The sequence below is a fragment of the Chiloscyllium plagiosum genome, unplaced genomic scaffold, assembly GCF_037043375.1.
Source record: "Chiloscyllium plagiosum isolate Xiang-an unplaced genomic scaffold, Cpla_swu_hap1 HiC_scaffold_25, whole genome shotgun sequence".
In the NCBI taxonomy this organism is placed as follows: Eukaryota; Metazoa; Chordata; class Chondrichthyes; order Orectolobiformes; family Hemiscylliidae; genus Chiloscyllium; species Chiloscyllium plagiosum.
Window position 1 is genome coordinate 39,419,750 of NW_028270163.1, and position 27,072 is coordinate 39,446,821.

The 27,072-nt window shown below is 40.4% G+C and overlaps 2 protein-coding genes across 6 annotated transcripts in view; one reads left to right on the top strand and one right to left on the bottom strand.

The window, feature by feature from the left end:
* Positions 1 to 27,072, bottom strand: part of LOC122562183 (anaphase-promoting complex subunit 11) — a 141,017-nt gene that overhangs the window by 45,149 nt on the left and 68,796 nt on the right. The window lies entirely within an intron of this gene.
* LOC122562182 (caspase recruitment domain-containing protein 14) overlaps positions 14,463 to 27,072 on the top strand; it is a 68,558-nt gene continuing 55,948 nt past the window's right edge. Inside the window, exons 1-3 of one of the 5 annotated variants that reach the window (XM_088000623.1) lie at positions 14,569 to 14,601; positions 18,185 to 18,366; positions 24,374 to 24,611. In XM_088000623.1, coding sequence (XP_087856749.1) covers positions 24,401 to 24,611 — 211 coding nt within the window. In that variant the 5' untranslated portion in view covers positions 14,569 to 14,601; positions 18,185 to 18,366; positions 24,374 to 24,400. Of the gene's footprint in view, positions 14,602 to 14,719; positions 14,841 to 18,184; positions 18,367 to 24,373; positions 24,612 to 27,072 lie in introns of those variants that run through there. The other 4 variants (XM_088000624.1, XM_043714811.2, XM_043714809.2 and 1 more) reach the window with 4 other exon arrangements.

Below are 27,072 nucleotides of genomic sequence, written 5' to 3' on the forward strand. Positions count from 1 at the left end.
GACTAATCGTATAAGTACCAAGGCGATGAAAGGTGTAGTCTGTAACTTTCCTTATTTCCCAAAGCCCATCCACCAACTACAAGGCAGATGTCAAGTGACTAATGGAATACTACTCACTTGCCTGATGAGTGAAGCTCCAACAACACTCAAAAGACTTGAACCATCCAGGACAAAAACAAAGCCCACCTAATTGGCACCACTAGCACAAACATTCTGTTCCTCCACCTATGATGCTCAATAGGAACAGTTTGTACCATCTGCACAGCAACATAGAAAATAGGAGCAAAATGTCAGCCATTCAGCCCTTTATGCCTGCTGCTCCATTCAATATGATCATGGCTGATCATTCCACTCAGTACCCTATTCCCACTTTCTCCCTATACATATTAATCTGTTTAGCTTTAAAGTATATCTAACACCTTCTTGAAAACATTCAAAGTTTTGGCCTAGCAGGGAATTCCACAAGCTCGCCACTTTCCAACAGGAAGAATTAATCCTAGTATCTACAAAATGCAATACAGGAGTTCAACAAATTTCCTTGAAAGCACCTTCCAAATCCATGACTTCTTCCATCTAGAAGGACAAGGACAACAGATACATGGGAATACCACCACCTGCAAATTTCCCTCCAGCTACTCACCATTCTGACTTGGAAATATATATATCACCATTCCTTCACTGTCGCTGGGTCAAAATCCTAAAACTCTTCCCCTGGTGGCCTTGTGGGTTGACCTAGAGAAAATGGATTGCAGAAGTTCATAAAGGCCACTCACCATCACCATCTTCTTAAGGGCCACTACGTGTGCAACAAATGTTGGTACAGCCCGTGACTCCCACATTCCTTGAATAAATAAAAGAAAGGACACAGGCAAAGTTTAATGTTGGTAATGGTTGTGTTGCTACCAGCTGGAGAATGATAGGTGGGAGAGCCTCTGTTCAGCAAGCCATTCCAGGATAGTGTCATCAGGTACGTTTAACTGGTCAGTTTTGGTCCTTTCCAAGATTTAGAACTCTGGATCTGAATTCCCGCCACTCTGCTGCCAGCCAATCAGAAGCTGCCAGCTCTCATTGCTCATTAGGGCCTCTGGCAGCAGTGGCTGTTTCCTGTAATACATCCCCTTCTGGCCAAGAATCAACCAGAGGCCCAGGCCACAGGTGTGTGAGGGTGAGATGGGGTTTGCAGATTGGGGTGGGGAAGGAGGGGCATGGTGCAGTGGGAGTCAAGAAGATTCAGAACAAGTGACAGAGAAGTGGGGGTGGCACGGTGGCTCAGTGGTTAGCACTGCTGCCTCACAGCACCATGGACCCAGGTTCAATTCCAGCCTTGAGCGACTATCTGGGTGGAGTTTGCACATTCTCCCTGTGTCTGCATGGGTTCCCTCTGGGTGCTTCAGTTTCCTCCCACAATGCAAAGATGTGCAGGGTAGGTGAATTGGCCATGCTAAATAGTCTATAGTGTTCAGGCATGTGTAGGTTAGATGCATTAGTCAGGGGTAAATATAGGGTAGGGGGAATGGGCTGGTGGGTTGCCCTTCAGAGGGTTGATGTGGACTTGTAGGGCCAAAAGGCCTGTTTCCACACTGTAACGATTCTATTCTAAGTAGCTTTTCTGATGGAGGGTCCCTTGAGTGTCTTTGAGCAAGTCTTGTGCAGAGGGACACATATTAAATGCCAGCATCAGCAGGATCAGGCCCTTAAGTTGGAATTAGTTACACACTTAAGAATCTTAATTAGCATTCGGATGGGAAGACTGTTGAGAGTGTGGCGTTGGAAAAGCACAGCAGGTCAGGTAGCATCCAGGGAGCAGGTGAATCAACATTTTGGGCATAAGCCCAGACTGTCCATGAGCCTTGTCCCACAGACTGAATTGGGCAACATCCATGTCCACCCACATATTGCCCCCCCACCCCACCCCCAACCTGATTAAATGCCCACAGCTCCAAACCAGTCAAGAGGGAGGTAAAAAATTCCATTGTATGAGTGGAAGGGTGGAAATTCTCAACCGTTTAAAGATGTCTAATTGATTTCAGATTGCGGGACCTTTGGAGAAGCATGGGTTCACTGACAGCAGTTTCCAGGGCAGCACATTATCCTGTGCATGTCAGAACTCCTGAAGTTGCTGTGCCCTTCAGAAGAATGATGACAGCAAACACTGATCGTTTCACTGCTATTACTGGCATAAAATATGGACCAATAGCTTGTGTTCTTTCAAATTAAGAAATGAGAACTTACAAAAGGGATAACACCAAACATTTCAAAAAAATCAATTTAGCTGTTCGAATGTTCCACATCTCAAAGGCTTTCATGCTCTCATAATTTTGAGATACTGTTCCACAGCCTTGAACAAGGTTTAAAATTTGTGAGTTTGGCTTTAGGTAAGTGATGTTTTGCATGAATAATAATTGTAAGTTAATTATAGAATTCCTTCACGGAGGAACCAACTCGATTGAAATGTCATATTATCTTGTCAAGGGAAATGATCTGAAGGTTGGTTCAATTCTGAAGCATTGGAATTTTTGTATTTCTGGATAGCTTTAATGACTGCAGAAAATACAGTTGCTCAGCTATTTTCAATTCATTGTTAGAATGACTCACCCGTGGATTAATTTTTGGTCACATTTTGCTTCTTTTGTTTAAAGACAATCAATGCACTCGATGTACCCCTTAACATTATACCATGTGGAGAAAGAGACTTATTGTCGCAGTGAGATACCATCTGTAAAGATAAAAGGATATTGTTGCATCCATTTTATGAGTGTAAAATGGTCTCTTGTAATGTTTAATGAAGGGAATTAGACCTGGGCAACTGAAAAAAAGGCTCTGGTGTACATTTCCTGGTCCCACTCCCAAAACTAACTAAAATAAAGAAGTCCAGAGTTCACATGGCTTGACCACAGCCCAGCCAGCTATCATCAAACAAGACTTTGGAAAAAATTGTTGTTGATTTATTTTTAATTTGTTTAATATCAAGCCTGTGGGAATGCTGTTCCTTCTTCTACAATAATACCTCAACCACTGCTGTCTCCACCTTCGCCCTCCCCCCCCCCCCCCCCCCCCCCCCCCCCGCCCATGACCTTCCTCTCTCCATCTCAGCTGTGTGCCATAGTAGACATTTGAGCCGGGCAAAATCCAGGGGACCCATATTTACATTCTCCACCAAGTTGTCCAAGTAGCATCTGCAGCTCAAAGCAATTCTAAAGATGAGGCTTGGCACGCACTTGTGCTTCTGTTTCCTTGCTAACCTGAGTTGCATGTGTGATAAGTTGCGATCTGAGGACTGAGATGAGGAAGAATTTCTTCTCTCAGAGAGAGTTGTGAACCTGTGGAATTATCTACCACAGAAAGCTGTTGGGGCCAGTTCATTAGATATATTCAAGGGAGCTGGACATGGCCCTTGTAACTAAAGGGATCAAGGGAGTATGGAGAGAAAGTGGGAATGGGATACTGAAATTGCAGAGTCAGCCATGATCATATTGAACAGTGGTACAAGGTCAAAGGGCTGAATGGCCTACTCCTGCACCTATTTTCTATGTTTCTATGTTTTTCATGTGGATTATGGTGGTTTCTGGCATTAATGAATTTAGTTTAAATCAACACTATCACTATTCCTCCTGGCCATGATATCAATATATTTGAATAATTTGATTTTTCAAGCATATGTAAATGACAGACAGGAAAAGACCTTCTGCTCTCTCTAGCCTGTCTTGTGGAGTTGTGATGCCCTATGCCACAGGATATGAATATGCCCTGTGCAATTAGAGTATCCTGGGATAAGTGAGAAAATAGCTTAAATGCCCAGGCCAATTCTATAAAATAAAATAATCTGTAAAATTCATCTCTGACTCTTTCAGGTAATTGAAACCAGTCCAAGAGTTCACATTGAGGCTGTATTTTGTTAATGGGGGACTGGCTGGGGAGATGCAGAGAAGGCATTTCTACATGAGGGGGCACCGGACAAGGGGCTGTAAATATAAAAGTCCTAATAAATTTAATAGAGAACGTAGGAAAAATGTGTACGTCGAAAGCACTGTAGTTAGAAACACTCTACCATAAAGAGTAGTTGAGGAGACTAGCACAGATGTATTTAAGAGGAAGTTGGACAAACAGTGAAGAAAACGCCACCCATCTCCATCAATGGTATGGCAGTTGAGAGTTGAGAGCATCAAATTCCTAGGAGTGACAATAACTGCCAACTGGTCCTGGACTTCCCATGTAAATGCAATAGTCAAGGCACAACAATGCCTCTTCTTCCTCACGCTGCTCAGTAAATTTGGCATGTCCATAAGGATCCACACCAACTTTTACAGATGCATACTGGCCGGATGCATTACAGGCTGGTACAGCAAATGCTCTGCCTAAGCCCATAAGAAACAACAGAAGGTTGTGTGCATAACCCAAACCATCACAGAAGCGAATCTCATATCAATGGACTCCATTTACACACCTCGTTGCCACAGAAATACTGTCAACACCATCAAAGACCTATCCCACCCCGGTAATGGTGTCGTACAATCTCTTTGAACAGGCAGAAGGTACAGAAGCTTGAACATATGCACCATCAGGTTCAAGAACACCTTCTTCCCTGCCATTGTTAGACCGATGAATGGATTCTCTAACGTCTACCAATGTTGATCTTGTTAATATTAATTTTATCTCACACACATCCTGCGCACTGTAACCTGCATGCCTCACTCTGTAAAAATTTTTTTCAACTTATGATCCGTACGTCCTTGCTTACTATGATCTGCCTGTACTACATGCAAACAAAGATTTTCGCTGTCCCTCAGTACACGTGACAATAAATCAAATTAATCAATTCTAGGGTGGGTGCCCACAATGGCTCCTCACTGGCCACCATTTATAAGGAAATGCTTCAACAAGTGCCAGGTCACACTTAACTGCACAATGCCCTTTAAGACCAAACCAGAAAAGGGCATGTGCAGATCAAAATGTAGATCAAGTACTGGGCCAGCTCTGGTTGTTATTTCACTCCACATTCCTCCCATTCTACACGCTGCTAGTGTACGCCGCCTGCTCCTATCGGTCATGGTGTGCTGTGTAGGCTGCACTGGGAATGGCTGGCAGTATTCCTGCCAACCTGAAAGCCAGGTTGCACAATGTCCTCAGTGGCACCCTCAAGCAAGTGAAGGGCAAAGGGGTGAACGGCTCCTTCAAGATCACCAAGAAAGGTGAAGCTGGGCGAGTGACCAAGAAGAAGAAATCTTCGGCCTTAACCTTAGCCAGCAGCAGCAGCGCAGTGAAGAAAACTCACAAGAAAGGTGCTTCCAGCAAGAAAGCAGGTAGCAGGAATAGTTGCCTGGGTTCCTCCAGCAAAGACAGGAGCAAGAGCAAGAAAGGCAAAACAAGCATCAAGTCCAAGTCCAAGAAAGCTTAGATACCACTTATTTTGTTGCAAAAAAAAATTAGGAAGAAAGAAATGACTTTTTATGCAACATTTTTCTAATTATTGTATCACCTCATTTTGCGGGCTTTTTTTGTGTGTCTTTGTAGTTTGTGATCCCATCATGAGGCACGCCATCTGTTGAGAACGCGGGAAGATTTTCTCCGACATTACTTTGGTGTTTGCAAAGTTGACTGACATTTACCCTTTGCCCAGGATTGTAGTGCCTGTAGTTTTTTTTTAGAAAATTGTACTGTTTGTGTTTTGTTATCATTGTACCTAATATTCTGCACCTGAGATGGCAATGTGTAAACACTTCACTGTACTGATATGAGTACATGTGACAACAAATCTAATTCAATTCAATTCACATGATGGTGAAAGGATTAGGTTACATTGATGAGGGTATAGGAAGAAGAATGCCAGGAGGTCTGTGTGGAATACTCATACCAGAATAGAACAGTTAAACTAAAATTGACTGTTCCTGTGTGATAAATCTTCAGCTTTGGAAGAAATGCAACAAACGAAGCAAACCGGCAATCGGTGCTCAAGCCAGCAACGTTTTGCACTGATCCATTATTCTGTGGAAAATATTGAACAGATTAGCAATCGTGCTAATTCTGCCCTTTTATAATCTGTAAATTCCTAATGCTCCCTAACCTATCCATTTGGAATTAGTGGTCTAAGTGTATACTGTCCAAACCCTTCATTATTTTAAATCTTTATTTGAGAAGCTGGAACTATTTTCCTTAAAGAGGAAAAAGCTAAATAGACATTTGAGGGAAGTTTTCAAAAATGTGATGGGTCTGGGTCGAGTGGTTAGGGAGAAACTGTTCCCATCCATAAATGGGTCAAGATCCAAAGAGCACAGTTTTAAAGTGTTTTACAAAAGAAGCAAATGCCAGGTGAAGAAAACCTTTTCTCACTGAATGAGTAGTTAGTGTCTGGAATACACTGTCATGAAGTGCGACAGAGGAAGGCACAAATAAGGGATTCAACATTGGATGTTTATTTACATTGAAATAATGTGGAGGATTATGTGGAAAAGACAGATGATTAGGACTAAGTTAACATGCTCAGAATTTGGTGCAGATATAATCAGTCATAGAGTCATAGAATCATATAAATGTACAGCATGGAAACAGACCCTTCGGTCCACCTGTCCATGCTGACTAGATATCAATCTAGTCAATCTAGTCCCACCTGCCAGCACCCAGTCCATATCTCTCCAAACCCTTCCTATTCATCCAAATGCCTCTTAAATGTTGCAATTGTACCAGTCTCCACCACATCCTCTGGCAGCTCATTTCATACACGTACTACCCTCTGCGTGAAAAGGTTGCCCCTTAGTTCTCTTTCATATCTTCCTCTTCTCACCCTAAACCTATGCCCTCTAGCTCTGGACTCCCCCACCCCAGGGAAAAGACTTTGCCTATTTATCCTATCCATGCCCCTCATTATTTTGTAAACCTCTATAAAGTCAGCCCTCAGCCTCCGACGCTCCAGGGAAATCAGCCCCAGCCTGTTCAGCCTCTCCCTATAGCTCAAATCCTCCAACCCTGGCAACATCCTTGTAGATCTTTTCTGAACCCTTTCAAGTTTCACAACATCTTTCCGATAGGAAGGAGACCAGAATTGCACGCAATATTCCAACAGTGGCCTAACCAATGTCCTGTACAGCTGCAACATGACCTCCCAACTCCTGTACTCAATACTCTGACCAATAAAGGAAAGCATACCAAACGCCTTCTTCACTATCCTATCTCCACTTTCAAGGAGCTATGAACCTACACTCCAAGGTCTCTTTGTTTAGCAACACTCCCTAGGACCTTACCATTAAGTGTATAAGTCCTGCTAAGATTTGCTTTCCCAAAATGCAGCACCTTGCATTTATCTGAATTAAACTCCATCGGCCACTTCTCAGCCCATTGGCCCATCTGGTCCCGATCCTGTTGTAATCTGAGGTAACCCTCTTCGCTGTCCACTACACCTCCAATTTTGGTGTCATCTGCAAACTTACTAACTGTACCTCTTATACTCGCATCCAAATCATTTATGCAACTGACAAAAAGTAGAGGACCCAGCACAAATGGCATCTTATTCCACATTATAATAATTCTGTGCTAAAGACTTCAGGTTGGTAGGAATACTGCCAGCCATTCCCAGTGCAGCCTGCACAACACACCATGACCGATAGGAGCAGGCGGTGTACACTAGCAGCGTGTAGAATGGGAGGAATGTGGAGTCAAATAACAACCAGAGCTGGCCCAGTACTTGATCTACCATTTTGGTCTGCACATGCCCTTTTCTGATTTGGTCTTTAAGATGGGTATTCTCTGCACCTTCATTCTTGTAGCTGACAGCCAATCAGACAAGTGATGGTGGGATGAGACAATACAGTGGTCAGCACTGCTGCTTCACTGTGCCAGGGACCTGGGTTCAATTCCAGCTTTGGCCAACTGTCTCTCTGTGCCTGTGTGGGTTTCCTCTGGGTGATGTGGTTTCCTCCTACAGTCCAAAGATATGCAGGTTAGGTGAATTGGTCATGCTAAACTACCCTGTAGTGTGTAAGGTGGGTGTGTTAACTATAATAAACATGGGATTACTAGGTCAGAGCAGATTCAATGGGCGAATGGCCTCTATTTGCAGTAGGGATTCTATGCTTAGATTAGAATAATAATTCCGGTAATAAGTAAAAACTACTCAGCTTGAGACATTTACATAAGCCTGACTAGTTGATGCCTTTGCTAATGCTCCTACCCTGTGCTACTCCTGACTGTACAGTTCAGTACTACATTACATAGTTCCTTAACTTGTAAAACTCAGAGTAGCAACTTTTTTTTTAATGGTAGAAGTTAGTTACTCCAAGTAGAAAACAATACCTTATTTATATTGCATTCCTCAATACAATGGCATTCTCAATGTAGAATTTCAATCCGTCTAATGAAAAGTACGTGCTGAATGCCATTTAAGTTCCCATCTATTCAGCTGAATTCTACCTGTACACCGATATTTGTCGTGCCATTTACAACACTTCAGTCAAGAAACTCTAATGCACCGTTAAGGAACATAAATCACAGTAATACACATAAATACTGTACACTTTGATTTCTTAACAATTTTTGCTTAATCTGATGAGGGAGCTGAATGGCTCCAGTCTGGAAACTTCACACAGAATTAAAGATCCTTTTGTCTAGCATCTAATGAATATACTGGAGCCACAAGAGTCTTGGAGATAATATTACTCTTTGTAGAACTATCAAATTTCATACTTTAAAGGGAATGAGTATGTCTGCAAATAGCTGCATTGTTCCAGACCACAGAAAAATCATTAAGAGTTTTCCTCCCAGTGCTAGTAGTCATTTTTGCAAAAAATACCTTTGTTAAGCAAATATGAGAGTGAAAAAAAGCCTTAAGTGCAGTAATCTTCAAAATATCAATTTGTTTGTTCAATCTCCATTGGGCCAATTTGGAAACTTTAATATGAGAAAGTACGAATTCTATTCATTGTAACTGAAAGAAAATTCAAAGATAATTCTTTCCTTAGGTCCTCCTATAGCACATGGGGAGGTGACAGCCTATTGGTATTATTGCTGGACTGTTATTCCAGAGACCCAGCTATCTAAATTTTCCAGGTTTCTATGAGATCCACAAGCACCCCCCAATCCAAACACCAACTCCACCCCACCCCTCAACAATACATTTAAACACCAATAAATATAACCCTAACTGATTCATTTTCTCTTTATACATCAGTCCTGGCATCTCAGCAATCAGTCTGTCAGCCTTCATTGCATTCCTTTCATAGCCAAAATGTCCTTCCTCAGATAAGGAAACCAAAACTGCACACAATACTCCAAGGCCTATAGAATTGCAGCAAGCTTCTGTACTTATATCTTCTTGCTTTGAAGGCTAACATACTATTTGCCTTCTTCACTAACATGCATTCACTGGGTCCATTAGATGTATCCATCATAATGTAACTTCACTAGAATTTATATACTCTTTGCCCCCATCTATCAAGGAACAAAGTAGAGTTTGAAAAGCATCGGGTTTCTGCCTCAGCTATTGATAATACGTAACAATGAGTTAGATGAGGTAATTGAGTACAATATGTCTGATCTTGAGAACAACATAAAGTTACCCCTGAAAGTATGCAATTAGGAAGACGCAATGAAGATGCAAAAATATTTATATGTATGAAGTAAGTAGACAAGAATGAGCCAGATGGAATGTGAAGAATTGTGAAGTAATCAACTTTGATCAGACAGTCAAAAACAGAATACTGATCTTTTCTAGATAAGAGAGGCAGGGAAATGTTTGCACAGTCATGCATCACAGAGGTTTGGCATACAGGAACAGTACACAATTGGGAAATCAAAGTACGTCAGCCTACAATGCAAAGAGATTGCAAAGAAGTCTAGCTGGAAGTACACTTAGTGAAATTCACACATCAAGGATTATGGCCTCCTAATTCAGAATGTGCTTTGTTTAGAGGATGTGCATGTAGAACTGGTTCCTGGGATGAAAGAATTGACCTCTAAGGATATATTGATTAGACCAAGCCTATCTTCACAAGTATTTAGAAGAATTAGACATAATCTCATTGGGACATATAAAATTCTTAATGGGTTTGATGGTGTAGATGTTGTGAGGGGATGTTGTTGAGATGGTGCAGTGGCTGGGGTGTGGGGTCTAAAATTAAGGATGCAAGAGTCTCAGAATTGGAATTAGTCACTTGAAGCTGAGATGAAGAGAACTTGATTTCACTTGGTGAAACTCTGGAATGCTCTACGCATGGGAGCTGGTGATACTCAGACATTGGTAATGTTCAAAGCAGAGATCAATTTTTTTTAAATACAGAAAGAAGAATTAAGAGACATAGAGACAGTGCAGGAAGTTGGAACTGAGCTACAAGATCAGTCATAATGGTAGAGCAGTTTTGAGGGGCTTGTATGGCTTACTCATGCTCTTCTCTCTCTTCTTATGTTAAAATAATGTCATAATGTCTAATGGTTACTGCATTTTGCCAGGCAAAAACAGGCAACCGGGAGTTTATTTGTGCATAAAATTGGGTTCAGAGATAACTTAAATATAACTGAGGAATATGGAAAATAGAATTCACAGTTCTTCAAGAGGTGATTATTATCGCTATTTAAATATTTTGTTCCTCAGTAATTTATTTCTTTTTTGATAACAGAATGATGTCTTCTCAGTTTGGGAACTTCGTCTAAATATTGGCACAGTTGGGAAACCCAATGTGCTAACAATCCTGCCAACTACTCTAAGGAAAACAAATGTTATCATTCTTATTTGTATCCTTTCGTTCAAATAGTCATTGCAAAGAGATTTTAGTAACAGTAGTCAATGCCAGTAAGTAAACAGAAGGCGTAGCCAAAGTAAACGGATAGCCTTGTAGACTTGTTTGCAAGCCTCTGGTGCTCATAGAATCTCAATTTGAGAATCTGTGCTGTCGTGGAACAAGATCAAATTCTATTTGACAGACTTGAAATTGTTGCCAAATAAAACTGAGCTGTTGTTCTGGACAACAAATCAGATGTATCTTAACATTACCAACAGTTCCATTTAATTGCAAACCTTCAACATCTACAAACAATAATGAAAAATATCTTTTGACTGTTGCTTTAATTATTAAATTGTTTTCCCATTGCTTCCAGCATGGCATCATTATTTTGGTGTGGTATTAGTTTACAGTTCACCAAAGAGGTTGTGACATTCACGACTTCCCATGAAGGTAAAGGAGATCCAAAGTTGGCACAATTCAACTAAAAGACTTCACTTAAAACAGTTTTCCATTCCACTGACATTGTTCCCATGGTTATAGGGATAAGGCAGGAAAGTGGAATTGAGGATTATCAAATTAGTCATGATGTCATTGGCAGTTTCAATGGGCTGAATGGCCTATGTCTACTCCTACATCTTATGGCCCTGTTGTGTATCCCGCATCTCACTGTTGACATTACGTCTGGGTTCCAAGTGCCACATTTTCCATATTAAACATTTCTACCATTTTCTTCTCATTGAAGACCATCCATTAGATTTGCTTAACTGGTTTTTGGTTATCTCTCCTAATATATCATTCTTTGTCTTATAGATATCTGTGAGATTTCACCCCTGTGAAGTGCTTTGGAATATTTTTCTGTTTTAATGGTGCTTCATAAATATAGATATTCTTATTTCGAGATCAAAATATATCTGCTGTCATGAAAAATTTGTCACATTCATCCCCCACTATAAATTTCAAGATTAGGAAGCAGAAATAGTAGATTTGTAAGGAATTAAATTTCATGCCTCCCAAAGGTTGCTAAATTTCCAGAAATTCTTTTGAGATACAAAATCTTGAAAATCAGTGCAAACTGATCGGGAATGATGTTTTAAATCTGGAGGAAAGATGTTCTTTGGGAGTTCTCCTCATGTTCTATTTTAACTTGGGCATAAGTTCTGGCATCACCTTTAAGGAATATCCCATAGTCCCATTTCTTTAAGGTTACCTCAATCTTTTGGAAACATTTTAGCAGAAGAGCAGGAGAACCTCCAAAGAAATTTCACCCTCAGGTAAACTGTAGGAAACGATCCACTCAAATTAAAAATGAGAATGCTTGACTATACTGAAATTTGGATATGAATGGATTAGTTTACATTTCATGGCAACATAAAATCATTTTATAAATGTACATATTTTAAACACAACAAGACAAATTGTTCTGAGTTTCTTTTGGTCTAAAAAAATCATTATTTCCATTTACCTCTTAGCTCTAGATTAAGACATAAATAAAAGCTCAGCAACTGCTTTGTAAGCAACCTCAAGCATGGTTCAATGCATAATATAATTACAAAAACCTGACTGAAATGCAACAGATAGGCTAACAGCACTGTGTGGGTGCTTTAGATTCTCAGCAGTGTTTACAAGAGGCTTTGAATTCTGGCATTATTCTGCATGATTGAATTTGCTAAAGAGGATCATTATTTAAAAGGTAAAAAGCATGGTGTATGTCTATGCATGTGTGATTTTTTAAAATGCTTTGAATGAATTCATTTATGAAAATATTTGTGTTTTGAAAAAGGTTTTAAAAGTGGAATCCTTTGTTTTGTCTACAGTCTTTTTCCTTCTTTGCTTCTTAAGATGAAAATGTTGTGCTGACTCTGTAGGTGGATTTAACAAGGCTTTGGGTATTGGCGTTTCTAAATATGTCTGATTTTGTTTTGTTGCAGTACAATGTTTTAAAACTTATTAAAACATGCCTCTTTGTATGTGATAAGTCTCATATGTGTACCTGCATGTGGTACAGTCAATGCATGTATGCCCTTACGGGTGTGTGACCCAAGAGAAAATTGTATGTGAGCATCTATAATACATATGTACTAGTTTAATCTTATTTCAAATTGTAGTGGCAATGTGAAATGTATTGATGGATATTATCTACATAAATGATTGAGTTATTTTACTGAAGGAAAGTTCTTGACTGTGAGGTAGATATGAGAGTGTGCGGGAGGTTTTCAGAATTGATTGTATTATTCTACTTGTGCAACATTTTTATTTCTACCATGGCTAAAAGCCATGAAGAAATCAACAAAAACTGCATTGTTGGGATCAGATTATGGATTCCATTCTCACAGCCAGTAAACAGGAACTAAAGTAGGTATAAATGTTACCATCAAGACAAAGACGAAGGGAGAGAAATGGGGATTTTTAGAAAGCAGACAAGTGTTAAGATCTGCAGTGCCTTACTCGAGACGGGGAGTAATCTGTGTTCATTTTTAAATAAATAATTCAAAATGTAAACTTTAAAGGACGTAAGCAAGGTCTGGCAAATAGGCCTGCCAGAAGCTTTCTTAAACAAACATGAAATGTCAAATGACCTCCTCCTGATTTAGTAAAATCTTACGATTTGAACTGTCTGTACCTGGAAAGAGATTCCACAAATGGCAGCACAACTCTTATTCCTCACTACATTATGCATAGCCCCTGAATTTTAACTGGCTGCTGTCAACATTTCATGCCAGACTTCATTAAGCTTCAGAAATTGAGATCTGATAATGTCATTTACATTAGTTTTCAATGTGGTTCGTGCCTTGTGCTAGCTTTGCCAGGGAGAGCCAGTACCAATAAACAGGAGATAGTTGAAAAAATAAGGTTATATTTGTTTATGTTATTTTTTGGGTCTGTGAGAAACATGGTTGTCTAGCCCTTGAAGGAAATTGTGGGCCACTTATGCCTGGGTTGCCCAAATTTTTCCTACCTCATTCTCCCCACAATTTCCATCCCCTTTCACCACTCTGATACATTTCCATTAGTACAGACAATTTGTGTGAGTCTTAGCTGCAAAATCCTGCCATGTTCAATTTGTTCTATCAGGAGCTGTGAAATGCAGAGTCTTTGTGGTACTAACTCATATCCATTGCCTTGTTTTAGAATTCTCTTTTTGACCCTGTTTTATGAGATTAACTTTGGAGGTGTTTGATTGTTGGCCATGTTATTAACATCAGGTTGGAATAAGACTCAGCATATTTAAACAATTCCCAGGAGTTAAATTTACCTGCATTTCATGATGGCAAATTGAGGTGAGGCTGACATTCCCACATTTGTCACTTATTTCAAGTTAAAATTAGGAGTTATGAGTTTCGATTTCATCCTCACACAACAAAAACAGGAATTGCTGGAAAAGTTCAGCAGGTCTGGCAGCGTCTGTGCAGAGAAATCAGAGTTAATGTTTCTGGTCCGGTGATCCTTCTTCAGAACAGACCAATCCTCTATTTCATCCTGACCATCTGCTTAACAATCTATGGAAACGCCAAGGGAAAATAACGCATGATTTTGGTCACACTAAAATTGTATCATTCATAATGTACCATTTCTCGATCTTAATAATTCATACTTCGTTCACATTACAGAAATACAGAGTACAGTTAGTCCTTCTATAACACGATAGTTGCGTTCCTGTGCAATCCCAAGTTAGAGAAAAATCACACTTTAGAAACATTACTTAAAGTGTTGGTGATGTAATCGCGTTACAGCCAACACTTGTTTTAAATCTTCGCGCAGTAGGAACAGCGTCTCGAATCCGTCAATTGTTACAGCGAATTGAGTTAACAAAATGGATGTTATAACAGTACGACCTGTATTTTTCCACAATACTCAGTAGAATCTAATACCAGCTTTGAAAAGCAAAATGGAAAAGGTATTTACTAAGTCTTTTTATAATGCAGATTCTTGAAGAGTTAATCTAAAGTAGATCACTTATTTTCATGCATTTCCTGAAGACATTTACTTCCTTGTTTCCTTCTCTCTCTCTCTCCAGCTCTATTGCTCTGTCCTGTGATTGCACTTTTTCTCTTAGCGAAGTAGGAAGAATTGTTCATTCTGTAGGAGAGCAGCTTGCCAGATATTTTCAGATACTGCGTGTGATGCCCTTTTGCTGTAAGTGGATTGCTTTGTGCGATGTTTGATGTTAGCAGTTTACTTAGTAAGCAGTGATTCTGAAGATTTATAATAAAAGCAAAACACTGTGGAATGCTGGAAATTTAACACAAAGATGGAAAGAGTTAGAATGATTTGGCAGGTCTGGCAGTATTTTGGATAGAGTTTAAGTCGAACATGACTTTTTTGGAATTGAAAGGAGCTAGAAATTGAGGTTTATAAAGCAGGCTCTGCTATTCTTTGCCTGCCTGACACTTAAACACTGTAATTGATACTCATTTACTTACCATTACCTATCTATGTTTGAAATCAACTGCTGCTCCTGTTTAAAAAAATTTAGATAAGCAAATGCGTTACTTTGTTGAATTATTTGAGGATTAAAATAATAACTTCAATGGTAAGTGGCAGATTTGGGTTTATACCTATGGTTTGCGTGAAAATGATTTCCTAACCTCAACTGAGTCACCATGGTTTGGTGTGGAGTGGAAGTTTGCCACTCCTTGAAGGAAAAACAGAAGGAATATTCCTTATCCAAGTTAATCCCTGTTGTCTGCTTCCAGTTCTGCAGGTGCATTGACAGAATGTCAAGGAGATGTTCACTTACACTCCCAACTGAGGAATGTAGGTGATACTATGAAATGCCTAAAAACTAGTTTAGAATGTTATATGTATAAAGTTCAGAGTGCAGGTTTGTATGTGTCAATCAGACGAAATATAGACAACATTATTAGAGTTGTCAGTTGTTCGTGGTGGATGCAGTCGAATAAATTGGAAAGTTAGTTCAGCCTTAACACGTGTTTGTGGTAAAAGCACTGATAACAAATTCAAAGTGCTAATATTGCATAAGTTTCGCGCAAGTATCTATGTAATATATATCAGATGTCATACACTGAGGTTTGTTTGAATTTATTAAACAATAATAGATTGCACTTTATAGATTGCATACTCCCATTACTACTCAGAATAACATGTTGATGTCAAGTGAAAATAAATTATTTCTGGGGCTGAGACAAGGCAGACCAGATACGATATTCCCCACAAAGAAATTGTACTATTCAGCTGCTAGTTTGTGGTTTCTATTTATCATATTCTGTAAACTTGCAGCCCCTCGCAGCAAGATCATGAGGCTACATTGCCTTAGTTTATGGTAATACACACTATATTTAGGATAGCTGAAACAATGATCATATTTAATAAAATCACAAGTAGAAATGTGTGCAGTGCCACTAGCGAATGGTGACTAATTGTCTTAGTGTTGAAGTCAAAAGCAACAAAATGAAAATAAATCATTTATGTGAAATAATTTATAACTTGGCTACTGGACTAAGTCGATGCAATTGATCAGTCTGCTGCTGCCCCCTTACCCTTGCAGGAGACAACGAATGACTCAAGTTAAATTCCATTAGAAATCCCAAAGGTTCAGTTTTGAAAATATAAGAAGAAAGAAGTAAATTTATGTATCAGAACTTTAGAAATACTTAATTTAATCAGTTTAAATTAACAGTCTGATTGCATTGCTTTCCTACTGTGTCCACTGCCTTCAAATAGATCACTTATAGCCTGAGCAAATCTCCAACACTTACTTGTCCTTCCTTTATTTGAACTAAAACAACTTGAACAACATGACCTCTGAAGGTCCAACATCATTGCAATAATCAGATTTTCTTTTTTTTTGCGAGCTTTCACTAGAATGATCATTTCCACTACAGGAAAAATGATGTAATAATTTATACAGATAACAAAGTATTGGATATGCTATATTTATTACCTATTGATTAGTTAAGCCAAAGAGTCATGTTAGCAAAACAAAATGTTGTTGAGAAATTATTATAAAAGCACCCTTCAATGCTTTTGTGAGAGCAGACTTACCTCTACTCCCCATGAAAAAAATGTCATCTGTCAAGCATTGATTTGTAGCTATGGAAAGAACATTGCATTTGTAACATTACAACAGCACAAAGAGAACAGGTATTGTTTTAGATGTTATTCTACTCAAGGTTCCAATTTAATTGTAGAAGTATTAACAATCACCTGTTAGAACTAAAAACAGAAAATATTGGGGTTCTTATAAATTGTGAGAGCATATGTAGAGAGACAAACAGTTGATGCTTCAGGACATAGATATTTAATCAGAAATTCTAAAGGTAATCAAAATGATAATGAAACACTAACTCTGCCACTGTCTCCACAGTTGCTGTCAGGATTGCTGAAATTTCTAACATTTTCAGTTCTTAATCCAGATTTCCCAAATTAATAGAATTTTTGCTTGTGTAATTACAAATTGCTTCATTCAAATTACCTGATAAGTCAATTTGGCACTCACCAAGTTCCCATTTTGCATGTTAATTACATTGCTTACTTTAAATGATTAGATAATCCACTTTTTTTTCTCAACAAGAATTGACTTATTTGAAGAACTGAACCATTGAAGATTCTTGGGTGGGGGGGGGGGGGAGGTGGGGGCTTGACTTTGTAGATGTAAAGAGGTTGTTTCTCCTTGTGGGAGAATCTAAGACCATAGATTCATAAAGTTGTAGAAATGTACAGCATGGAAACAGACCCTTTGGTCTAACTCATCCACGCCGACCAGATACCCTAGATAAATCTAGTCCCATTTGCAAGCATGTGGCCCATATCCCTGTAAAATCTTCCTATTCACATCCCTATCCATATGCCTTTTAAATGTCGTAATTGTACCAGCCTCCACCAACTCCTCTGGCAGCTCATTCCATTCATGCTCCACCTTCTGGGTGAAAATGTTGCCCCTTTTAAATCTTTCTGATCTCACCTTAAACCTATGCCCTCTAGTTTTGAACACCCCAACCCTGGGGAAAAGACTCTGGGGAAAAGACCCCAGACGACATAATCTCAGAATAAGGGTGCATATTTAAGATAGAGATGAGGAAGACTTTCTTCTCTCAAAGGGTAATAAATCTTTGGAATTCTTTACTGCAAAAGACTGCCGAGAATGGTTGATATTTATTATCAAGGCTGAGATAGATAGATGTTTAATCAGTGAGCGAATCTATGGCTATAGAGAAAAGATAGGAAGGTGGAGTTGAGAATAATCAGATTAGCCAAAATGTTATTGAATGGTGGAGCAGACTTGATTGGCAGAATGGCCTACATTTGCTCCTACATCTTCCAATATTAAGTTATGACTTTAAGTTATCAGGAGTAGCTTCTGTAGCCTGAGCTGATTCTTTCTAATGTTCTGTTATATTGACAAAGTTGATTTTTCAATAATCACTATTCTGTGAATAAAGACCCTTGATGTCTAAGTAAAGTAAATCTAGCATGCATTGATGTCTTTAAAAGCCGTCTCTACCATGTCCCTGATACAGTTATCTGGACTTCCTGTCAGTGATGAAGTAATTGCTCACAACTGGATGTGCTATGGATTTCCCCTTTCCTGACGTCCCTTTGAATCTGGTGCCATATTCAAGGGGATCTCCAAGTATTCAGCAACATGATGTCATCAAGTAGACTAAGCAGCCAATCAGAAGCTCAAAGGCATTTTTAGCAAGTATTCACATCTTAATGACTAACCAATACAGAACATACCAAATGTATTCATGGATATCAGATAAGATTCAGATAAAGACAGTAATGTGAAGACTATTAGCATGGCAGCTATTTAAATTTACCAGTTGTGATTTTGATTGAGGTTTCTCTGTGATCTACCTCCTGAAATGATTCCTACTTTCAGAGGTAGCTCTTGCACTCCAAACCTGAGAGCCTATTACACCGGCATTTTGTCTTTTACTTTCCTTTTCTTGTCAAGACTTTCAGTCCCATCTCCTTCTCCCATTGCCCAGTCACACATTATTTTATTTCTCTCCTGTCTGGTACTTTGCTCACATCTTGCACTGCAACTCCAGATATGCTTATCCTAAATTGCCACCATTCATAGAATCATGGAAGCAGGCCATTCAGCCCATCGAGTCCACATCGACCCTCTGAAAAGCATTCTTCTACGATCCCTTTACTACTCTAGTTGCTTCTTTGCCTTTGAGCACTTCCCTCACATTTCATTCTTCTCACATCTCCTTTAAGTTACTCATTTTCTACTGATCACCCAAGTACCCACTGTGAGTTTCTCATTGTGAGATCAGCATTCCCTTACTTCTTTAATTGTTATACCTAGCACCTTCTCATTCTTGAAGATTTTCACCATCATCATAACATATTTTGCCCCATCCCCTGAGTCCATAGGTTTCTGTCTTTCCTTATTATCTCACTCCAAAACTACTCCCCTCTGACAAGACTGTGCAATAGATTGTTCTGAAGTGTGAAACTAGCCTAACTTTTCTTTCTCTGACCAACTATCTCCTTGAAACCATTTCCACAAAAAAACAATGTCAAGAGTTCATGGGATTAGTGTAAATTGAGATTGAGACTGAGCAGCCCCTGCCACAATAACTCTTGGACTAGCTCTTCAGTTGCCTCTTTACAATGCTTGTGTCCTTTCCAAACTTATCCTAGTCATATGTCCATGCCGTGCTTTCTTGACCTATTTGTACTGAGCAGCTAAGAACCCTATTTCTTTTCCTGGTCCCTGTATCAGCTGATATTCTAAAGATTCCCCTTCCCCTCAGATCTTGTCTTTCTTCCTCGACCATCACAAGTACCTTTTCAAAAAACATGGCATTAATTTTTCTGTTTTTGGCATCAACATTCCACCTCCAAATTTTCTTTCCTTTTCAAAATCTTTGCGCATGTCATCATCACCCAAGTCAGTGCCTGTCTTTGCCACATGTGACTCAATAGCTAGCACTGCTGCCTCACAGCACCAGGGACCCGGGTTCGTTTTCACTCTCAGGCGACTGTCTGTATGGAATTTGAACATTCTCCCTTTGTCTGCCTGGGTTTTCTCCAGGTGCTCTGGTTTCCTTCCACAGTCCAAGGATGTGCAGATTAAGTGGATTGATCATGCTAAATTGCCCATAGTGTCCAGGGATGTGCAGACTACATGGATTAGCCATTGGAAATGCATGGTTACAGGGATAGAGTAGGGGGTTGTGTCTGGATGGGATGCTCTTCTGAGGGTCAGCGTAGACTCAATGAGCTGAAAATGTGTTGCTGGAAAAGCGCAGCAGGTCAAGCAGCATCCAAGGAACAGGAGGATCGACGTTTCGGGCATAAGCCCTTCTTCAGGAATCAATGAGCTGAATGGCGTGCTTCCACACTGTGGGGATTTTATGATTCTCTGCTGCAATCTCTTCAATCAGATATTCAACACTGCCTCAACACTGAACCTATCCTTTACAAAGTCATATTTACATCTGTTGTGACTTTGATAGTACTGCTCGTTCACTAATCAATCTTCTCTACTTCTTTCCAGTATATGACACAGTTGGTCACACCATCCTTCTCCAGCAATTTTCCTCCATTGTCCAGCTTACTGAGTCTCTCCTTGATCTGTTTCATTCCTATCTGTACAGCATAGCTAGAAAATCTCAAGTAATAGCTTCCTTCCATTTTCCACAATACTGTGTTACCTCTGAAGATCTCAAGGATCTATCCTTGGCTCTCTCGTATTTCTCATTGACATTATCCAAAGACATGATATTTTGGTCCATATATGCAATGACAGTGCTCAGTTTTACCACTACTTCCCTCAGGCCCCCTCCATTGCCTTTGTGTTGTCAGGCTGCTTACCTAATACCCAGTCCTGATGAGCTGAAACTTTATTGCTGGAACAGCACAGCAGGTCAGGCAGCATCTAGGGAACAGAAGATTCGACGTTTCGGGCACATGCCCTTCTTCAGGAAGGGCATTCCTGAAGAAGGGCATGTGCCCGAAACGTCGAATCTTCTGTTCCCTAGATGCTGCCTGACCTGCTGTGCTGTTCCAGCAATAAAGTTTCAGCTTTGATCTCCAGCGTCTGCAGACCTCACTTTCTCCTCCAGTCCTGATGAGATACACTGTACTTCAGTCGGTCTGAAAGACTGAAGGTCTTTGGCTCTACCACAAATTATCTTTCCTTACCCTAGTTCACAATCCGTTTGTCATACTGGATAGGATTCCTGACCCCATAACCTCTCCATCATTGAAATATTTATCCTCACCTCCATCACCTCACCATGTTGGTATACTGCTCAGCTATTAAAACCATATCTGTGCTTTTGTTGCCTCTAAACTCAATTATTTCAAAGCCTGCTATCGAAACTAATCGAAAACAGTGCTTGTTTTATCTTAGCTCATACCCTGTCTGCTCATTGGACTACATGGTCACGACAGGCTTTCTTTTACTGTAATTAACATATGTTATCACTCTGTGTTACACCTCATTGGAATTACAATGCACTGTATCTAAGCAACATTATTTCAATCAATGTCCTTGTTATTGAGGTAATACCTAATATGCATGACACACCCATTTAGACAGCAGTTGTTATGGTGAACATATTGCTGGAATTCCTGGTGTCCAGTCTGTGATTTTCCATGCATAATAATGCAAAATGACTATTTTGACATCTGTGATTTCCTGGAAAGCACATACTCTACATATTGCTGCAACACCATGTCAGTACAACATAGAACATAGAACATAGAACATTACAGCGCAGTACTGGCTCTTCAGCCCTCGATGATGTGTCCACCTGTGAGACCAATCTAAATCCCATCTGACCTACACTATTCTATTATTATCCATATGTTAATCCAAGGACCATTTAAATGCTCTTAATGATAGCAAGTCCACTACTGTTGCAGGTAGGGCATCCCATGCCCTTACTACTCTCTATACTACAAACCTGTAATCTCCTAATACATCCTGTGGAACCTAAGGCAGCAGCCTCTGCCTGAAGTTATGTTGCATGGGTCCCAAATGTAGAGACAAAAATACTGCAGATGCTGGAATCCAAGGTAGACAAGCAGGAGGCTGGAAGAACACAGCGAGCCAGGCAGCCAGGTGGAGAAGTCAACGTTTCAGGTGTAACCCTTCTTCAGGGCCTAAATATTGACTTCTTCACCTCCTGATGCTGCCTGGCTTGCTGTGTTCTTCCAGCCTCCTGCTTGTCCACCTTGGGTCCCAATGTAGCTACATACCAGGAATAGTCATGCACACTTACATACAATCTCACATTGCTCTTCAAGAGGGAACATCATTGAAGAGATGTTGGGAATTGATACTTGTTGCGAAGTAAAGAGGTGTAGAGAGAAAAGCCAAGTTGGTCCTCATGAAATAACTGGTGACATCGACAAAATTACAAATTTCAGCATATTTCAACATGCCTCACATATTTGTAGACTAAGCCAAGATTGTACATTTTTTCCAATCAGACAGTTAATCATCTAGGTAAGTATTTAGACGGTTCTATAGTGTATCCATTGTGCAGTTAATGGATTGTCAAGTGAACTACATTCTCCCATTGTCTTCGACTCATGTACCCACCCAGCTCATGATGTAAAGTAAGTGTCCTGGTGCTTATCCGACTGGTGACTAATAAGAAATCACAGCAAACTGATGAGCAGAGTATGTACAGAATTAGTCAGAAACTCCTACACGGAAATATTTTTTGTTATTCAGACATGCTGACAGCTTTTCATATTATCATGCGTATATACGTATAATTAGTCAATGTCAGATAGAATTGTCACGATGAATTAGCACATTAATAATGAGTTGTCATGTTAAGTCAAATTTACTGAGAAACTGATTTATCAGCAGTGGAGACATAGTTTTAACATTGAGCAGTGCTGAAAAACAGCCTGGAATCTGGAAATACACACATAGGGATTTCAATATTTTGAAGGGGTTGTATTTCATGGAATATATAATGCAAATCCTAGAACCTGGAATTACCAAGACAGGAGTGAATATCAGTTGCTTTCATCGTGTTTTAGTCATTTATCATCAGCAGATTTCTGGATGCTTTCCCTGTTTCTGTCCCATATGCTTCCTGCTACTTCAACTTTGATTTAGTGCTTTTGAAATTTTGAGTGGGTCAACATATTGCGTTGAAAGTGTGAAATGAAGTGGGTCTATGAAAAATAATATATAGAATACTTAGTATTGCCAGAAGAGACGCTATTCCCTTTCCTAATCTCCTTGCAGACAATGATTATCTGATAACTGCTTCTTTGCAGGCAGATATGGAAGGTAGTGGGGAAATGGGACTAGCATGATTCCTTTAGGATTCCTGTGTACAAGATAAACTCACATTTATTGAGGCCTTATGTTTACAGTCTCTGAGGAAGTGATGCATCCAGTTCATTAACTCAACTGATGTAAAAAAAGCCCCAATCCTTAAAGACCTGATTTGCTTAAAGTATATTTACCTGAAACAAGTCTCCCTCATTGTGCCACATTCAAAGATTGCATTTTCTGGGAGGCACCAGTCACCACCATACACAGCATCATCACAGTGCAACTCCACTGTCGTCTGCTACTTTCCTACCCGATGAGCCCTTCCCCAGTTGACTCCAGTCTTCTAACTACCTGTGTGCTCTGGCAACATGAGGCATGTCCCAGTTCTTAATTCTGCCTCACAAGCACCTATTGATATCCATCGCTCTCTACCTGTTGGAAATGAGGCCCAAAGCCTAAAATCAGGCTTCAACATTCATGGAGAAAATTAGGACTGCAGATGCTAGAGAGTCAGAGTCAAAACGTGTGGGGCTGGGAAAGCGCAGCAGGTCAGGCAGCATCCAAGAAACAGGAGAGTTGACGTTTTGTGCATAGGTCTCATTCCTTATGCCCAAAACATCAACTGTCCTGCTCCTCGGATGCTGCCTCTCCTGCTGTGCTTTTCCAGTTCAACACTTTTCAATTCAACATTCATGTGCATGAATTGATCAGGATATGCAATGATTGGTTCACCCCTATTTTTAGGGTAAATCTTTTGGATAAGGATGAATGTTTCAAATAAAAAATTTTAACAAAGATATTAGAAGACAATGATCTATTATTATAAATTAGGTAACATTGCAAAAGTTTGTTTTATTTACATCGTTATTTTGGATATTAGAAATTCCAGTTACTGAGGGAAAAATATTACAGCTGAATCATATTCACAAAGCATTTTCAGGAATTTAATAGAATAAAATAAAATCATATATTGCAGATAGCGGCTATTCAGCCCAAGTCTGCACCGACTCTCCCAACAGCATCAAACTAAGACCCACCCCATCCCCATAACCCCACATTTCCTCTGGCTAATCCTCCTAGCCTGCACTTCCATGAACACCACGGGCAATATAGCATGGCTAATCCACCTAGCCTGCATATCTTTGGACTGTGGGAGGAAACTGAAGCACCCAGAGGAAACCCATACAATCATGTGGAGAATGTGCAAACTCCACGCAGTCACCCAACGCTGGAATTGAACCTGGATCCCTAGCACTATGAGGTAGCAATGCTAACCACTGTAAAATAGCAGCTATTGTGTGTCAGATAGTGTGATACTTCCAATATTGAAAGTAGCTATCATAGCTTTACCTCATTGTAATGAGTTTTCAGTGAAACCTATGCTTCATATGTCAGATGTAATATGGAATGATTGTGCATGTGTTTTTACAATCTCCAGCTGTTCCTTTTCAAGCCTTGACTCATCATGGATATAGCTGTCTCAGATGACAAGGAAATAAAGGATCTAGATGAAGAATCAATATGGGACCTGATTGAAAGCCAGCGCCACATAATCACGAGCAAGATCCGTCCCTGTCACATCACACCCTTCTTGCGCCAGTGCCGTGTAATTGGGGAGACGGATGAGGAAGAAATTCTTTTTGCTCCTCACCTTAACCACCGGTATATGAGAACTGGTGAGTATTTCTGAACATAATTCTGCTGTGTAGTTTTATAAAATAAGTTAGCTATGTTTGCTTGGATGTGTAGAGATTGTAAAGAGATCAACTGATTGGACCTCATAGAATGTATGAGTTCTCTAACTCGGGCTGTTAGTCTGTTCCAATCAGGGAACCCTGACTGACGGATTTAAACAAGAATGTTACCCCAGCCCGGACGGAATTTCACATTGGCCCCAAGGTCCCGTACTTCCCGCGGGAGCCTGTGCCCTACAACCTGAGCCGCCTCCGGAATTTTAATTTTGTTCCCTTCCAGGGGGTAAAAAGGTGGGCCCTGTATAGACTGCTGCAGCACACCGTCCACCTCTTCTCCCTCATCCATCGTCCGGACACGCCTTGGCGTGCCCATTTGCCACCGGGCAGTGGGGATCCCTAGTGGAGGGCTCTCTACGCAGGAGTCCTTCCCCTTTCTCTCGGGGATCTGGGGTGGAGGGTGCTGCATGCAGCGGTCCCCTGCAAACGCAGATTGCGGTGGTTCACGGACTCCCAGCCCAACTGATTGTTCTGTGCTGCTGTGGAGTCCATGGACCACGTGTATATTGGGTGTGGGCGTTTGCACTCCCTTTTTGATTTTCTTAAAAACCTCCTCCTCTGCTTTTGGTTGCACTTCAGTCCCACGCTCCTGATCTTCAGGCACCCGGTACGGAGGAGGGATGACAGGTCTGAAGACCTCCTCGTGGGTCTGCTCCTGGGCCTGGCCAAACTGGCCATCAACAAGTCCAGGCAGCGGGCCGTGGAGGGGGTCGTTAGGGCCGACTGCCTGCCCCTCTTCCGCGGTTACGTTAGAGCCCACGTGTCCTTGGAGAAGGAGCACGTGGTGTCCACCAACACCCTGGAGTTGTTCAGGGAGAGGTGGGCGCCGCGGGGAGTGGAGTGCATCATTTCCCCCTCCAACTCTATTTTGATTTAGTCCCTACCCTCCCCTTCGCTGTTTTGATCACATAGCCCTGCCCTTTGATGTGAAGGGCAGTGTTTGTCACTGGCCACTCGGGTGTTTTCCTATCTTCCTGGTGGTGGAAATTGAATAAAGATTTGTGCACCTTGTGTCTTTCACTGTGTCTCACACCTGCACACACACACACCATGGGTGCTGGGGAAAAAATAAGCACTACTGCAGTTAGGCGGTAGTGTGGGGGTTAAATATAAAAAAAAATGAACAGGAGTAAAAAAAAATTAAACAAGAGTGTTAACTCTGACAATGGCTCTGAGGAAGCCGGAACAGTGTTAAGGACTTTCCACATGTAAGTAAAGGGTGACTTGGTGACCGGCTCTGTGGAGTTACTTTTAGGAAGCAGAATGCTTCTCATTTTGTTACACAGTTTTAAGTTAGATTTGGTATCATTACATGCCTTTCCATCAGCCATTCTTCAGTTTCTCTGAGTGAAACTGGCAATTCATTGCCATATTGCATACGATCATCTGATCTGTCAAGACTGCCAAAATCTTCTTCCACAAAGGAATCTTGCAGCTCATACCGAGTCTGAGCTGGATGTAAACATGGACCATGAATGTGAAAGACTGGTATCTACCCAGAGCCACAGAGACATACAGCACAGAAACAGACCCTTCAGTCCAACTCATCCAACCTAACCAGATATCCTAACCTAATCTAGTCCTATTTGCCCGCACTTGGCCTATATCTCTCTCTAAACCTTCCTAATCATATACCCATCCAGATGCCTTTTAAATGCTGTAATTATACCAGCCTCCACCATTTCCTCAGGCAGCTCATTCCATACATGTATCAACCTCTGTGTGAAAATGTTGCCCCTTAGGTCCCTTTTATATTTTTCCCCTCTCACCCTAAACCTATGCCCTCCAGTTCTGGACTCTAACAATGCAGGGAAAAGACCTTGTCTATTTATCCTATCGATGCCCCAATCTGATCTCCTGTTGTATGGTTGTAGACGAAGTCCAATTTGTAATATCCTCCTATTCCATCAGTGCATTCTGGTCCTGATTAGAAATTAGAGACGTGTTATCCAGTGGCTTTATTGCACATTCCACAGAAGTTTGGTTGTCAGTCCCAAAACGTAACAGAATGTATGATAGGAAGACTGAATGATCTTTTCTCATTCTAGGTTTCATGTTCTAAATTTAGAGAACGTTCAATTAGGTTTCCCTGGAAACCAGTCAGAAATGGTACACTGATTTTCTCTTCCTAAACCAAAAGCATTGAAATCAATTATTGCGCCTGTGGCATAGGCCTGTCTGAAATCAACAAACACAGCTCATTAATAGGATAAAAATCATTGACATACATGGGTGCAGTCAAATAATTTGAAATTATATTGTACAATCATTTTGATTTTTATGATAATTAGGATTATTTATGATTAAATATTGATCCTTAAACAAGTCACTAGTTAGAAAATTAATTACTTAGCACAGACAGTCAAGATTATTAATGTTCTACTTT